The 14,548-nt window shown below is 40.1% G+C and overlaps 1 protein-coding gene across 2 annotated transcripts in view; it reads right to left on the reverse strand.

Moving 5' to 3' along the window:
• Positions 1-14,548, reverse strand: part of wdfy4 (WDFY family member 4) — a 38,428-nt gene that overhangs the window by 18,832 nt on the left and 5,048 nt on the right. Inside the window, exons 8-41 of one of the 2 annotated variants that reach the window (XM_086169159.1) lie at positions 14,011-14,171; positions 12,722-12,954; positions 12,499-12,638; positions 11,648-11,778; positions 11,389-11,490; positions 10,871-11,061; positions 9,225-9,898; positions 9,009-9,102; positions 8,719-8,933; positions 8,497-8,591; positions 8,064-8,274; positions 7,700-7,776; positions 7,408-7,626; positions 7,002-7,180; positions 6,666-6,897; positions 6,102-6,253; positions 5,918-6,029; positions 5,632-5,822; positions 5,399-5,551; positions 5,237-5,310; positions 4,717-4,878; positions 4,410-4,504; positions 4,231-4,324; positions 3,920-4,122; positions 3,347-3,516; positions 3,143-3,262; positions 2,896-3,054; positions 2,651-2,809; positions 2,078-2,204; positions 1,690-1,841; positions 1,265-1,503; positions 1,058-1,179; positions 752-943; positions 551-660 (exon numbers count right to left, since the gene is read on the reverse strand). In XM_086169159.1, coding sequence (XP_086025285.1) covers positions 551-660; positions 752-943; positions 1,058-1,179; positions 1,265-1,503; positions 1,690-1,841; positions 2,078-2,204; positions 2,651-2,809; positions 2,896-3,054; positions 3,143-3,262; positions 3,347-3,516; positions 3,920-4,122; positions 4,231-4,324; positions 4,410-4,504; positions 4,717-4,878; positions 5,237-5,310; positions 5,399-5,551; positions 5,632-5,822; positions 5,918-6,029; positions 6,102-6,253; positions 6,666-6,897; positions 7,002-7,180; positions 7,408-7,626; positions 7,700-7,776; positions 8,064-8,274; positions 8,497-8,591; positions 8,719-8,933; positions 9,009-9,102; positions 9,225-9,898; positions 10,871-11,061; positions 11,389-11,490; positions 11,648-11,778; positions 12,499-12,638; positions 12,722-12,954; positions 14,011-14,171 — 5,740 coding nt within the window. Of the gene's footprint in view, positions 1-550; positions 661-751; positions 944-1,057; positions 1,180-1,264; positions 1,504-1,689; positions 1,842-2,077; positions 2,205-2,650; positions 2,810-2,895; positions 3,058-3,142; positions 3,263-3,346; positions 3,517-3,919; positions 4,123-4,230; positions 4,325-4,409; positions 4,505-4,716; positions 4,879-5,236; positions 5,311-5,398; positions 5,552-5,631; positions 5,823-5,917; positions 6,030-6,101; positions 6,254-6,665; positions 6,898-7,001; positions 7,181-7,407; positions 7,627-7,699; positions 7,777-8,063; positions 8,275-8,496; positions 8,592-8,718; positions 8,934-9,008; positions 9,103-9,224; positions 9,899-10,870; positions 11,062-11,388; positions 11,491-11,647; positions 11,779-12,498; positions 12,639-12,721; positions 12,955-14,010; positions 14,172-14,548 lie in introns of both variants that reach the window. The other variant, XM_086169150.1, reaches the window with a different exon arrangement.

Here is a 14,548-nt window from a genome sequence, read left to right on the forward strand (position 1 = left end):
ACTATAATTGCCAACCCAATTTCTGTGGGCAAGAGACGTGCAAAAACAGGAACACACACACTCGGAGGGGTTGAGACAGACACAGACGCTGTAATTTCATGCCTGTGTGCCTGAGTAATATGTCCCCACTCCCTGCTCCAGATGGCTCAACGTCTTAAGCTTTGTGGGGGAACTAATGATGTGAGCCACGTGTTTTGGGGGGAAAACAACAATAAGTGTGTCTTTAACCTTCAGCCGCAAACAGTGTGTTGTAGTGAGTGCTCCCATGGATAAGCCAACAAGAGATATCAATTACTATGCCCACTCAGGGGCAATCAGTTGTGATAATCCAAATCCATTTAAAGAAATAATCAAACCCCCCACTGGGCTGGACGGCCCGCAGCACAAACACAGCAGTGACTTTGGGATAATTTTTGTTGGTACATCGTCTTTGGATACAAACAATTGTGGAAAGGGGAAAAAAAAAACCCCACAATGAAAGTACAACTGTTACAAATTAGATGTTCTTCTCATCAATCTAAACAAAAACACACAGAGGGAATATTTATACCTCTAATTTAACTCTGTCTTTACCCAGCTTTCCCAAAGCTGAGCGAACAGCATTGCTGATCACATCAAACGCCTTTGGTGAAGTGCTGGCCATTTTCTTTTTCTGATGCTCTGAAACAATACATTATAGACAAACTTCACATTACTGTTCATTCTCATTTGTGAACTGCAAGTCATGTTTGTTAGCATAACAGGAGCTGACCTATGTGTTGCAACCAGGCTTTGTGTGCAGTTTCCTCCCACAGGGGGCTGATGTTGGACATACTGACAGGTGCCTTCTCCGCTAAGTGATGTGCTGACATCTCCATCTTGTATGTTTCTTCAAGAGAGTGCTGCCGCTCTGTCATGACCTTTAACCAGCAATCCTTTGCTAGGGATATTAGCTCTCTATCATCTGAAAAAAGTAAATTTCATGTTTGAATGGCCAGTCAGTAAAAGTTAATTGAAAAAAAAAAAATCGCTATGAAGGAATGAATGTATATGACCGCTCACATTGTAGTTCTCGTACCTGCTGTTAAGTCGTCTGTATTGGCAAGATGAGAGGAATGTCCTTTTTTTGTATAAAACAGGTAGGAGGAAAATTTCCTGTTTTTCACTTTATGTGCTTCACATCCAAAACCTTCAGGGTAGCTATGAAAAACAGCAATTGTGAAAAAAAAATCAGTAAAACTTCAGCGAACTGATTTCAAGCTTACAGATAACCTAAATCAATTACCTGCCAGATCTTAGCAGTAGAAGGCAATGAAGAAGACAGGTAATGAAGGTAATGTTCCCATTGTAAGTTGCCATGATTACATCCCAGCGGACCATGATGGTGTGTAAAGTCCTCATGACAACTTCCTTTTGTTCTGGGGAATGTCTTGGTTGAGACAGAAAGTAAAGTAGAACTCTGTTGGTGCACGAGTAGAGAGCTGACACTGTCTTCTCCTTTTGTGTTTGGCCTCTCTCCAGAGCCTAAAAGCACACATCAGTCCATCTCTCATCAGTTTGTCTTCACAGGGAAGGATTGACTGTTGAAAAGATGTATACTTCCAAATGACAAACGTAAACCCGTTTCTTTTCCTGCACCATAGCCATTTTTAAAATGTTTCATCACAAATGTATGTGATGCACGTGCATGTTTCTGTACGTTTAGCTCACCACCACAATCTGATCTGAAAGGAAGTTCAGCAAACCCTCTGGTTCCCCCAAGAAGGTTCCATTGTAAAGCTTTAAGAGCACAGTCTTGCTGAAGAATACAATATTCTTCATCAGCGTGCTGATTTGTCCTTCAGGTCTCTGTTTCTCTGAAACTAAATGATAAAATAAAAGGCAGTACTGTCAGTTGAGAATATTGGACAGTATTACTATTTATTCTATTAATATTATTATTATAATAATATATTTTCTCTTATGCATGCTTTATTTTTGAAACCATGCAAGCCATTCAAGAGTTCCTTATAATACATCAGACTGAGGAGTGAAACAGTTAAAAACAGACTGAAAAAGTTGCATTTAGCTAAAATATAACCATACATTTTCAATTTACCTTGTGAGATGAGATGAGTGCCGTTTTCTTCCTCATGGCTCAGCATCTGGATAATGTCCATGATCAACTCTATAAGATCAGTCTGAAAACTCTGCTTCTGCTCCAGTGATGCACCATCGGGTGAGAACTGAAACATATATTGCATTTATATGACCTGCTAGTGGAAAAAAGTGATGCAACTTTGTTTGGGAAAAACCATATAGAATCAAAATCCCAAACAGATGATTACATTTTTATGGACTAAAAGGGAAACCTTGTCTCATATGCTTTGAAGTACAGGCAGTAGCAGGCAGTGTGTGAAGCTAAAATAACTCCAACAGAATATTTCCTTGTGTTAAGTTATTTTACAACCGGTGCCATCCCTGTACCAAGCATATTCAATAACTGAGCAAAGAGTGGCACCTTCTGGAGAAATACCAGTTTTGCAGTATAACCACACTGCCAGTATAACCACGCCTTTCCAGTTGCAATGGCTTCAAGCAAAAATGTCAATATCTAAATTTATGTATATATATATATATGGACGATCTTTAAACAGATAAAACAACTACTTTTGTTCATGTGTGACTTCACCTCCAAGAGCAACATGATCGGATTTGCACTGCTGTTGGCAGAGATGTTAAGAAGGCTGTCCATTAGCAGAATACGGATGAAGTCAGACACTGGCTTCCTGCCTGCATGACTCCTGAATGCATCTTCACTGTCACTCGCAGCACAATGCTCATTCATACCCTGAATGAAAAAAACAGAACCAGACAATGAAGGTCAGAGAAGGTAGAATTCATATTTTATAAATGCAGGATGTGGATCATACAGACCTCTGCAATGTCCAAGGGGAAAACAACAGAAGCAAGTGCACTGAGGAACTCCGGTGATACCCATAGTGGATCTCTAGGGCGGAGGTCATGGAGCAGACAGAAGAACTGCATCACGCTTGCCGGGATCCGAACATCTGACGATGCCTCACAGCCAGGCCTCTGCTTTGTTCATAAAACAAGTCTGTTATTTTTTAGTTCCTGCTAAAATGAAAAGAATGAGAATCTTTAAAGGCTACTATGTTTTTACTTTGGTGATGATAATGTTGGCCAACTCCACAAGTATTGTTGCAGCTTCAACACAGAGCTGAGGAGTAGGGGAGTGTACTTGGCTTTCAATCAGTGACTGAAGAAAGTCATCCAGAGTTGCCTGTGGATTGCCCAGTACATATATGATACACAGAATAATGACAATGTTTTAGAAAACACATTTTAAGAATTACTAAATAGTAACCTTTCCCTCCTGTCCAGTGTCAAGAGCCTTCTCCCCGAGCAACAGTGTAGCCAGAGCTTCATACACCTGCAACAGGTGGGGATTTTTGACCAGCAGGCCTTTTAGAACAACAAAGCCAGGAGATCCGATGGTGGAGACCTCAAATGACCAGGAGTGGACTCGAAGATTATCTGAGGTAGAGTTTGGAAAATAATGAAATTGCATTAGGATAAAAAGCCGAGCCCATGATCATTTTCTCATTGAAAAGTAAATAGGATCAAACTAACTAGACACAATATTATGTTGTTAAAAAGTTTGAGTCCCCCCCCTCCCAAAAGATATTTGATTAATAAGATCATGACACTGATTATCATTTATTGAAATTATTGCTTATTGAGGCTAGGTATTTTTATTTCAACAACATTGATATATTAAATGTGATAAGAACGATATGGCTTACAGCTAATACATTTATTCTTATTGGTTCATCAAGTTAAATCAGTTTAGATGTGGGATTTGAAACGTCCTGGACAATATATATACTGAATTATGTATGTCGTGTCCTACTGTTAGCACTTATTCAACTGCATGTACCCATGGCAGTGAAGGTCTCTGTCATGCGCTCAATGAGTGATCCTGGCACCACCCCCTCTCTGAAGCTGATTTGCTGTCTGGGACTGGACAAGAAGAATACAAGCAGGACAAGTCCCAGTTTGACAGTGGACGTGTGAAGTTGGGGATTCAGGAAGAGCAGGAACCAGTCACTTCCCAAAGCATCAAATAATTCTTTCTGCTGACTAGTAGAGAAAAAAAAAAATCACAGTAAGCACATAAATATGTAGAATAGTGGAAAATTATGTTTCGATTTCGGTTCTGGTTCAGCTAAGTTGTGTGTTGCAACTCACTCTTTGCTGAGAAGGTTTGAGCTGAGGATTTCTGAAAGAACTAGTAGCAGCTGGTTGCGGATCCAGATGACGCTGGCTGGTTGAGAACTTTGAGCTTAAATACATAATCAGAGTTAATTCAAGTAAAAAGTAGCATCACACACTGGTAAATGTTGTTATTTGTATGCAACTTATTTCACCTGTTTTCTCCTGAGAGAGACCATTGTCATATCCGTCATTACTTTCATTCATGTCACAAAGAGGAGGAAGTGTGTGGACCAGGAACAGCCCGAGTCTAGCAAAATAGAGGTTCATATTTCAAATACTGAGTTGCCACAAAAGCAAATCTGATCTGAAATGTTTAGAATGCATTAATTGATTAATTTGACCACTTGGGCCACAGAAAAAAATTGTGAACTGTAAATTTAAGTATCATAAGTCTTCAAGCTGAAAACATTTTTTAAGTGAACAAATACATGGGTACTATTGCGATTACATTTACTTTACCTGCTTATGTCAAGAGGCGTGAAGTGGGCTTTCAGAAGGCTGTTGATGACACAAGAAATAACCTTGACCTTTTGAAAGGTCACACCTGGATCAGACAATCCAAACAGCAACTTTGGTAGCAAGCCCATACTGTGCATGGCTGCTGAAATCCTGCTGTCACTGCTAAAAACATGGGAAGAGCATACAGCATACATATCCATCACAATCTGTTGTACCTCTGAGAACATTGATCTCAGAAATCTGTGCACTCATTCAGTCATGCTCTGCTCTTTGGCCTCTGTCACTAATTTTGGTGAACATTCTTTTCTTGTGAACATTTCTAGATACTGATGTCATGCGTCTGCAGATGTTGACAGAACAGCAGATAAGACATGTTGCCAGTCCTGAACAAGAGCCTTATTTATTCTAGGACTCACTGTTGCATAACTTGATATCATGTGACTGAAGATGAAAATTAAGTTAAAGCTGTAACATGTTCTGTGTTGTCAGCGACTTGGAGATAAACTGTAGCAAAAGTTACCTCGGTGCCTTCAAGACTTCGGTTAAGTGGTTCAGAACTGCAATATCCAGATTATCTGCTGTTTTCTGCCAAACCTGTAAACACAGAATATTGAAATGAATTAAATTACAGTACAGGTAAAGTCTCTTGTCAGAATTACGACAACTAAATATATAGTCTGACCTCCAAATCTGACAGCAGAGCTTGAAAAGCAGGTATGTTCTGTAAGCAGTCAGAACCATAGCCCAAGTCCATTGAGTTTGCAAGATACAAAATCAACTGAAAGGTTCTATGGCTTATCAAATTACTCTTCCTCTTCAGCAAGAAAGCAAGTAGCTGTAGGCAGAGCAAAGTTGACTTTAGAGAAGATCACAACGCCAGTGATCTCAAGAGAATTCCTTTGTGATCCAACATACTTTGTATCCACCAATGCGATCCATTTCTTGCTGCATGGCAGAGTTTGTCTCCAGCACTGAGAGAAGAACTTTGACTGCTGCATACAAGGAGCTATCATCTGGTGCCATTGCAACTAGACTGAGAACCACTGCAGGCCCACCAACATACAGGAAGCCGTTCGCAGCACTACAGGGGGTAAATGTGCGTACACCTAGAAATAAAGTGCAATCATTACAAATACATTTAACCTGATTAAAATAAAGTCTACAGAAAAAATATATATGTAAATAGTACATATCTATTTACCAAGGTGTCCAACAAGAGCTGCGCCTATAGTGCGAGCTGTGCCATTTAGATGCTGGCTGATGTTTCGTGCAAGGAACACTGGGGTGGAGTGATCCCGAGATGCAATCCCTAGCTGTGATCAGGGACATTAACTTCTGTAGCAATGCTAAATATCAAAAACACATTCAACAAAGGTCCTGCGTACCTCTTTGGCAATCAGTCTACAGTCGTCTTCATTGTAATCCTCTCTGATCTGTGCAACACTTGTTAATGTAGAAATTGCTGGATTGATGCCAAATGAGATCCTCTCCTCAGCAACCAGCCTGAGAGGGAGAGACTCTGGATGTTGATACTGGCCTGGATAGAAACACACAGGTGAGAGGATACAGGGAATAAAAATTAATTTAAAATGAAACCATTAACCATTGAATGTATTCAGATGCTGATCAATGCAATATGTCGAACATGGTAATTATCAAATATCAATAGTATCAAACACAAATGTGTACCACCCTGAAAGCAATTACAGAATGTAAAAATTGAATATATTCTTCATGAACATACTGAACATGCTATGACAAACAGTGTATGCAAAATTCCTTCATAACATAGACTGACTGAAAGACATAATTGAAACCCAAGAAATTGCACATTAAAATGTATTTTTCTGGTGCATCATTAGTCAGGCAAGCTGACACAAGACCAAGTCAAAACTAAAGGGCATATTTGGAAATTGTGTGCACATTTTGCACAATAGTCTCTGTCTCACCTGTATTACGTAAAGCCAGAAAGTTTCCCATGTAGCTGGTGCCTTGTGTGTAGATGATATTGACTGCCTCAGGGCTCAAAGTCTCCTCAAATAAGTAGGAAGGACCAACACGCCACACTAGAGCGGCATGCTCTTTCCAGAGAGCTGGGGTACCTATCAGTCCGTAAACATCGATTACTGCTGTAGGGTCCATGGAGACATACTGGCCAGGGAATGGTTGTATATATTTCATCTGACGGAAAATGCAGGCATATTTTTTTAAGTAGTCATGACCATTACACAAAACATGAAGCTGTAGTCAAATGAATTCTCAGCAGTTCAGTTTTTTGAACACACCTTTCCCATCCCCACAGCTTTGCCATTAAAGTAGGCTGATACCAGACAGCTTTTCTTCACATCTTTGGCCATGACCACAGCCAGGTGGTGCCACTGACCTGGAACCAGCAAGCTGGAACAACGTAACCTGAGTGATGTGGGCAAAGGAGCTGGAGTGCCTGTCTCTGGCTCCAACATATCTTTGAACAAATGAGATGACAGCTATTCAGTCAAACTGTGTTAAAACCTGATGAATGAATTAATGATGAATGTTTGCAAAAACTGTCAATATAGTGATAAGGAACAGCCGATAGTTTTCAAAACAAGATGGCCTTCCAAAATGCTGATCTGTTTTCTACTTTCGCGTGAGATAAAATCTTGTGTAAATAAACCCGAGGGCAAATGTTGGAATGTCAGTCCCACCTACCCAAGTATGTAAATGCCTCCTCCTCTGTCGAAATCACCAGACAGCCATCATAGGATGAGAAGTAGATAGATAGGCAGATATACTGTTGTTCTGTCCGGGACATGTGACGAACAACTGACAGGAGTCTGATTGGGTGGGAATCACAGGCTGAACTAAACCTATTGATCTGGAACCAGCAGGAAAAGGTCAGACCTGCTGGTGGTGGAAAACTCCGACAGCCTAGTGAATGAGAGAAAGATCATCAGACATTATCCTTATTTATTTGCACATAAAGTCAATGTGCATTCCCTACCTCCTCCTATTCCACCTGTTGAGACTGAATCGGCTGCCACACCTTTCACAGTGGCCAGAGAAGGCAGAAAAAGATAGCTGCACCATGTTGTTAGCAAAAAATAGAAAATTGTAGATATGCATTACTGTCATTGTTGTAGGTGGTATTTTTCTTCTTTTTCTTCTTCTTCTAACACTTGTTATTAATGTCATAGAAAATGTTTAAACAGTAGATGACTTTTTTCAGCATTTACAAAAATTTCATGGGAATAAAATAGTGATTAATTATAGATTTTACTGCACTTCAGAGATTCATTTGCAGATATTATTGAAATTGCATTTTCAACTCAATTCCAAATGACTAAAAATGCAACACAATGTCTTACCCATATCCACTCTCACTCATGTCAAACTCTACAAAGGCAGGTGAGGAAGACATTCGATGAGGTCTGAAAGCTCGAGGTGACGTCATGGAAACCAAACTGATTATTTGATGGATGGGAACTATTGACCGATTTGTAGAATGTAACAGGCTAAATTTCCTTGTTACTCTCATGGTTTGAGACCCTGAGATGTCGTCTGTTGTTGAACTTGGACCTAGTGGAAATGACAAAATGCAAAATCTAACACTTGACTGACTTCATGTCTGTTTTGACAAACACGCACACGCGGCACAGATATACAGAGGCACTGAATTTATGGTCAGATTGCCAGTCATTTCAGTCCAATAACTGCTCCTACAGCTGTGTACACACAAAATGATCATATCTTAAATATAAGAGAAGAGAAATATATGAAAAATATATAAACAAAATGTACCATTTGCTTGCACAGGGGGGTACATTTCTAGATTTGATGTTACGGCGGCTTTGTTTGCTGGACACATAGGGGGGTCTTCTTGACACAGAAACTTTCTGAGGAAGATGAGTAACAATTACATTTCAGATAAATGATCTTCTTTTTATACTAATAAGGGTAAAAAATGTTTTAAGTAGTCAGGACCTCAGAGAGAGAGAGAGAGAGAGAGAGAGTATATCTGACCTAAGTTCTGAATATTTAATGGCCTGGGAGGAGAGCTTCTCTAGGATGCGTGTAATGGGCAGGTGTAAAGGGTGGTTTGGAGCCAGTAGTATACTTCCACAGTGAGTCAGAAGTGTGGAGATTAGCCCTCCCTCACACATTCTCTGGCGGTTTTGCTCAGATTTGACCGCAGCCTGAATGTGATTTGCCAAAGAGAACTGGATTTCAAAGGAAAGCTGAAAAGGAGAGAGGGAGGAGCTGAAACACAGATTTTTCTTGAACATACAGGAATGGTTTGGTTTAATAAATACCTGTGGGTCCTCAGGACTGAACACTGATGGGAGGAGAGTCATAATGACTCTAATTGCTCCTGGGTGTAGAATAACATGATCACAGGTCAACCTACTGGAGGTGAAGAAAAGAAAATAATTTGGGATAAATCACCTCATTCATCTAAAGCATCTCTGTGATTCAACAATGAATGTGAACTGATTTTTTTTAATGAGTCCTAGACAACAGATTATTACCTGCATTGAGACTCTGTGGATATACTGAGTGCAGTGTTTCTTGATCTTTCTTGTGTGTCCTTCAGAGACTGCTGGCCTAAAGACAGCTCTTCAGGTTCCACTGATCCATCTAATTTATCTCTGTCCCTATCACACCCTTTCTCTGGTTCCTGTCCAACATGGAACTCCCGAGGAGAGTATGTCCCCGTGGCAAAATGGTCAAGATAAGAAAGCAGCCCTATGCATGTCTGAAGAGTTTTGGGCAAATTGGTCGAAGAGGTTGTAACTGCTGAGGCCTCTGCTAACTCAACAAAGTGATGGAAGCTTTTTCCTCCAGCCTGGTTGGTTTCGGCAGTCCTAGGAAACCACTTTTCATCCCATGTCAAATTCTCTGGCCTGTCAGTGTGGAAGCATCCCAGCTGGAGTAAAGCCTCTGTCAGTCTTTCATAGAAGCCACCGATCTGAAAATGGTGGGCATTGACTATGTGAAGATGCACAGCTGTGGCCAGGATGTGGAGTGTGAGGAGGAGGAGGTCCAACAGTTGTTTATGGCCAAGAGTCCGCCACACTTCTGCCTGTGGAGGGTCAGACAAAGCTCCTTCCATATCAGTTACAATAGAGAGCAGTCCAGTGAAGCCGCCAGCTCGTCTGAAAGCATCCCAGCTGTTGGGGTTCTCCAGCACCCTCAATACGGACTAACACACAGAGGAGAGTACATGTGAAAAACAATGGGTCAGTGAGCATATGTTAACAGCAGGCCATAATCATATGCAATTTTGTAAATAACACTAAACAATTATCGATAGAGAAACATGATATTTGAAGACATGTAGCTTGGCCAAATTCAATGCTTTTGAAACGATCTCTCTATTCAATTAAAACAATGTAATGAAAAATAGATGAAAGATATAGATATATCATAAATCATTTCTTGTAAATAGTTTTGGAGGTCAACAAAATCACATTAGCTTTATTCAATTTAGGGAGCTAATCCATCAGGTAGGTAATGTGTGAGGCAGTACGCAGAGAGAAATGTGATTAAGTGAAACTGGAGTAATCACAATGGCTCTCACCACTTGCCAACCCAGGTCGTACCCAATCTGATTGCTACCTGCTTTAACCACGTTAGCACTAAGAAAACATTCACACACACACACACACACACACACACACACACACACACACACACACACACAAATGGGCACTTCAATGCACACACAAAAGAGCACAGATGCACACATACAAACACACATTGAATACACATAATATCTCCTGGTAAGTGCTCTTTTTGCAACCATCTATAAAAACGAACACATACAGTAGATGTGTAACTTGGTTAAGCTTAATTAGATCTCTATCCCATTCACTGATCTGATAGAGGTGGTAATCTTCAGAGTGCCAAAGCACAATGCTGGCAGCCTAATCAAATCTGTGCAGAGTTAACAGCTAAACCTGTTTAAGCAAATCAATCTGCATTTGTCCATAATGTGATCAGTGTCCCATGTGTGAAGAAAATTAATTTACTAGCTTGTCATGTTTCAAGCGCATTAAAAATTGTTATGACTTGATGTGGGGACCACATTAACAGTTCACCTGACTTCATATCAGAATTTTGTATGCCTGCTCTTGTACTTGTGTGCGTATGTGCGTGCCTCAGTGAATGGTACCTTCAAAAGGTCCCATTTCAGACCAAGTTCCTGTTGTGTAGAGGAGCAGAGGGCTCCGATGGCAGTCCTCATATACTCCTCTGGGTTAATATCAGCTAGCTGCTCCAAAATACTCAAAGTGGGGCCTCGATAATCGCCTTCATCCAAGAAGATCTTTATGTAGGGAACCATTCCAAGCTCTCGCACAGTAACTGCAGCACACATCCAAACAATTACAGTTGGAATAGTTATGAGTTATGTTGATTTTATATCGCCACTGATGATTGCCTTAGACAACACAATAATGATACATTTGACTTGGCCATTGCCCTTTTGAAAAAAAAAAAATGGAAAAGTAATTTCAAGAAAAAATTGACCTAATTAACATGAGACATCTGCTGTTAAGCTACTTTTTCAAAACTGGATATAATTCCTTCAATATCATACTAATTTTGCATCATAAAAGAAACAATCAAAAAATTAAGAAAAAAGGTTATCATTACAACCAGAAACACATGTCTTCGAGCTAATGTCTGTACCTGTGTTTTTGATTGAACGCAGAGTGAGAGTCGATAGGACTTGAAGCAAACAGGTTGTGAGCAGTTTCTCCTTGTCATCCTCACATTGCAGTTGGTGTGAATCTAATGGGCACAAGAGCTAAAATTGAAAATCATAGAGCAACCATATGTATTCATTTTAATTTCAAAATAAAATCATACAGAAAAAAGTAAACACAAACTATGTTACATTATTGCATAGCTCAATTTTAACGGCACAGTAGCAATGGCTTGTTCTTACTAGATTGAGGAGCTGAAATGGCACCAAACTTCCTGAGGATCTTGGCTCTTCTGCGAAGTTCCCCAAGCAGCAATTCAAGCAGTCCCCAGTCACTCAGCACCTCAGCAAGCAAACCGCTACGCTCTGTCATCCTGCATAAATAAGAAGAATAAACAGTGGCTGGAGATAGGGCAGCTCTTTTTGGACATATGACAGATGCAGCCAGTCTCGGACATGGTATACTATATGCTCTATTATTGAAAATGTTTTTACTTATCGTATAGTGTAAAGTTCAGCCTGACCACTCTAAAATAGTGGCTGACCAAGTTTTTTCAAGTGGCTGGTATTTTAGAAGGCAGAGAGAGATTGGTGGCTGGTGCATCATGCCAACATATACAGTAACTTTTGTGACAAAACATGAACAGAATTTTATTCCTGAATAATACATTCCAGTATTGTTTCACTCACTATACTTGCAGTCACTCATCACTCATGTATTGTTAATTTTATGAACACTGTATCGGCTACATAAATGTTTGGTTGTTTAAAAAGGATAAACTACACGAAACATCCATGTGAATGAGAAACATTGACTCTCAGGGCCTACCATTTTTAAAAAGAAGAGTACTGTGCAATTATACAACATCATTTGTTGATCAGCTTTATGTGCAAAGGTATTAATCCATAACTATTACCTCAAAAAAGCAATTATCGGTGGGATTAATTAGCCATTAGGCTAAGCACTTGAATTAGTCCTAATCTGTGCCATGCAGTGTGTGGCAATATTCCTTGGGCTTAAGTTTTTTAGCCTTTTAGCCTTACTCTGATAAGATTGTTACTTAGATAGACAATAGAATTACAAAATGTTTCACCTGTGAAAACATTTGAGAGCCTCCACACCAAACTCTGTGCCAGACACCCCGGCTGCCAGGTTCCCAAACCAGTTCTGCTTGAGCACACTCAGTACTACCTGCAATGTCTCATGGGGAATGTAGTTTAACTTGAAAATGACCTATGAAGAAAAAAAACAGCATTTAATCTGAACGAGCAAAGAAAAATATGTCATGGCACAGCTGTTTAGATGAGAAGCCGTACCATCTCGAGCACTGAAAAGAACAGTGCTTGAACAGCTGTTGGTTTGCACCACACGCAGGCAGCCAATTGGGCCATCGTCTGGACAGTCCACTCCAGAAGAAGGAAATTAGCTGGGTCCCTCTCCCATATAGTGTGCAGGGTCCGAAGGATCTGGCAGCACAGCAGAGAATCCTGGGAACGCAGCAGAGAGGACTGCAGTAGATAGAAGGCGGGCAGGTTTTTTACTGCTGGACCTGAAAGGAAAGATATGTAAGTTGATAAAAACTTTTCAACACATTTATCTTGTCAAAGGAGGTTCGCACTATTTGCTAAGTGATTGTACAAGGTAGAGCGTACATTTGATTATAACACTGCAGAGCAAGGTAGGCCTGAGGTCAATAAAGTATATGTAAAATATTTAAACTCAAGTTCAGTTCATCAAATTGTGCTCTGACAGTCAATTTTTATGTATAAATAAACACCAGTAAGTTACAAACAACCTTTAAAATCATTATAGGCTGAGCCCTAAAAACTAACTGAGTTGTAAATCCATAGATAAATTGAAAATCGAACAGTCTATGAATGCAAAATAAATGTGCTACGTTCTTCCTTGATAGGGTTTGTTTGTCACATTGCCAAATATTTTGAAGGTGGGTCTTAGATTCGGATTACAAAAACAAAATTGTGTTTGTTGTAAATAAATAATGACCTAATTAGTAATTGGATTCATTTTCCGACTTGAACTGGATTGCATCAGAGCCAAATGAGATCAGCGCAAAACAGTCCATGGTTCCTCAGTTGGAAAGAGATCTACTCCTTGATGTGATGGAGAGCTGCTGTGTGTGCACGTCTGTGTGTGTGTTACAGCGGGCAGAGGTGTGTTTATTATGGACGCTATTTATGAGTGCATGATAGAGATGTGTGTGCATCTATGATAGATGGCTGGTTGCTGTAGGCCAGTGGTGAATAGATGTGGGGTACCCTAACAGAGTTACAGAGAAAGCCTCCACTTCATCATCTGAGACATAATCACCTCAGCTTCCTGTTAAGCTGATAGATGTTGTACATCCCAGTGAGGCACAGGTGGGAATAGTGTGAAGTCAGGTGTGCATTGTGAATGGATTATGGAAGGCAAAAATGCAAAAGAGGAATGAACTGTCCGGTCATCTTGTGGCTCTATTCCTAGACCAACCTTTATTTGCTGGGCCATGCAAGCAGTGAGAGAGCGTTTGCATTTTGAGGGGACAGCTTGGGAGTCTATCCTTACATAAGAAGCAACAGCTTGGGAAACTTCAGAAGACTTAACCTACCTTTGTTGAGTGGCGGGTCAAATTTGAAGGCAGGAGGCTGGGGATTGCTGATACAAACAGCAACTTTCAGCTCAGTTTTTCCTAGCAGAGTGAATGAGGCAATCAAAGCCAACAGTTCCTCCACAGGCTGGAATTGATCAATGGACACACCGTCTTCACAGCTTTGATGGTATAATGATAATGAACAAAATAGGTTGAGTTAAAAATGACCAAAAAGGAATAAGGAACTCTTTGTGCTGGCATCTCAAGGACTGAACAAATCACATTTATACGAATCACTGTACCATTTGACGACGCATTATTTTTACACCATATAATTCCATCTAATTCAATTACATGTCTACTTGCTATTCATCCAGCGGTTTATTTTTAAAACGGTTCTTGCGATTTTTATGATATTGACCATCGAGATGTCTGCCTAATCCTAAAGACAGCAAACTGGATGGTATGTATGTTGCTGCACAAAAAATCCACAAAAATATATATTCTTAGAAATCAATGGCATTGTTTTTAGAAGAATAGCATGATTACTGCGCGT

The sequence above is a fragment of the Fistularia commersonii genome, chromosome 2, assembly GCF_037954325.1.
Source record: "Fistularia commersonii isolate RoL2024-O1a breed Wild chromosome 2, RoL_Fcom_v1.0, whole genome shotgun sequence".
NCBI classification, from domain to species: domain Eukaryota; kingdom Metazoa; phylum Chordata; class Actinopteri; order Syngnathiformes; family Fistulariidae; genus Fistularia; species Fistularia commersonii.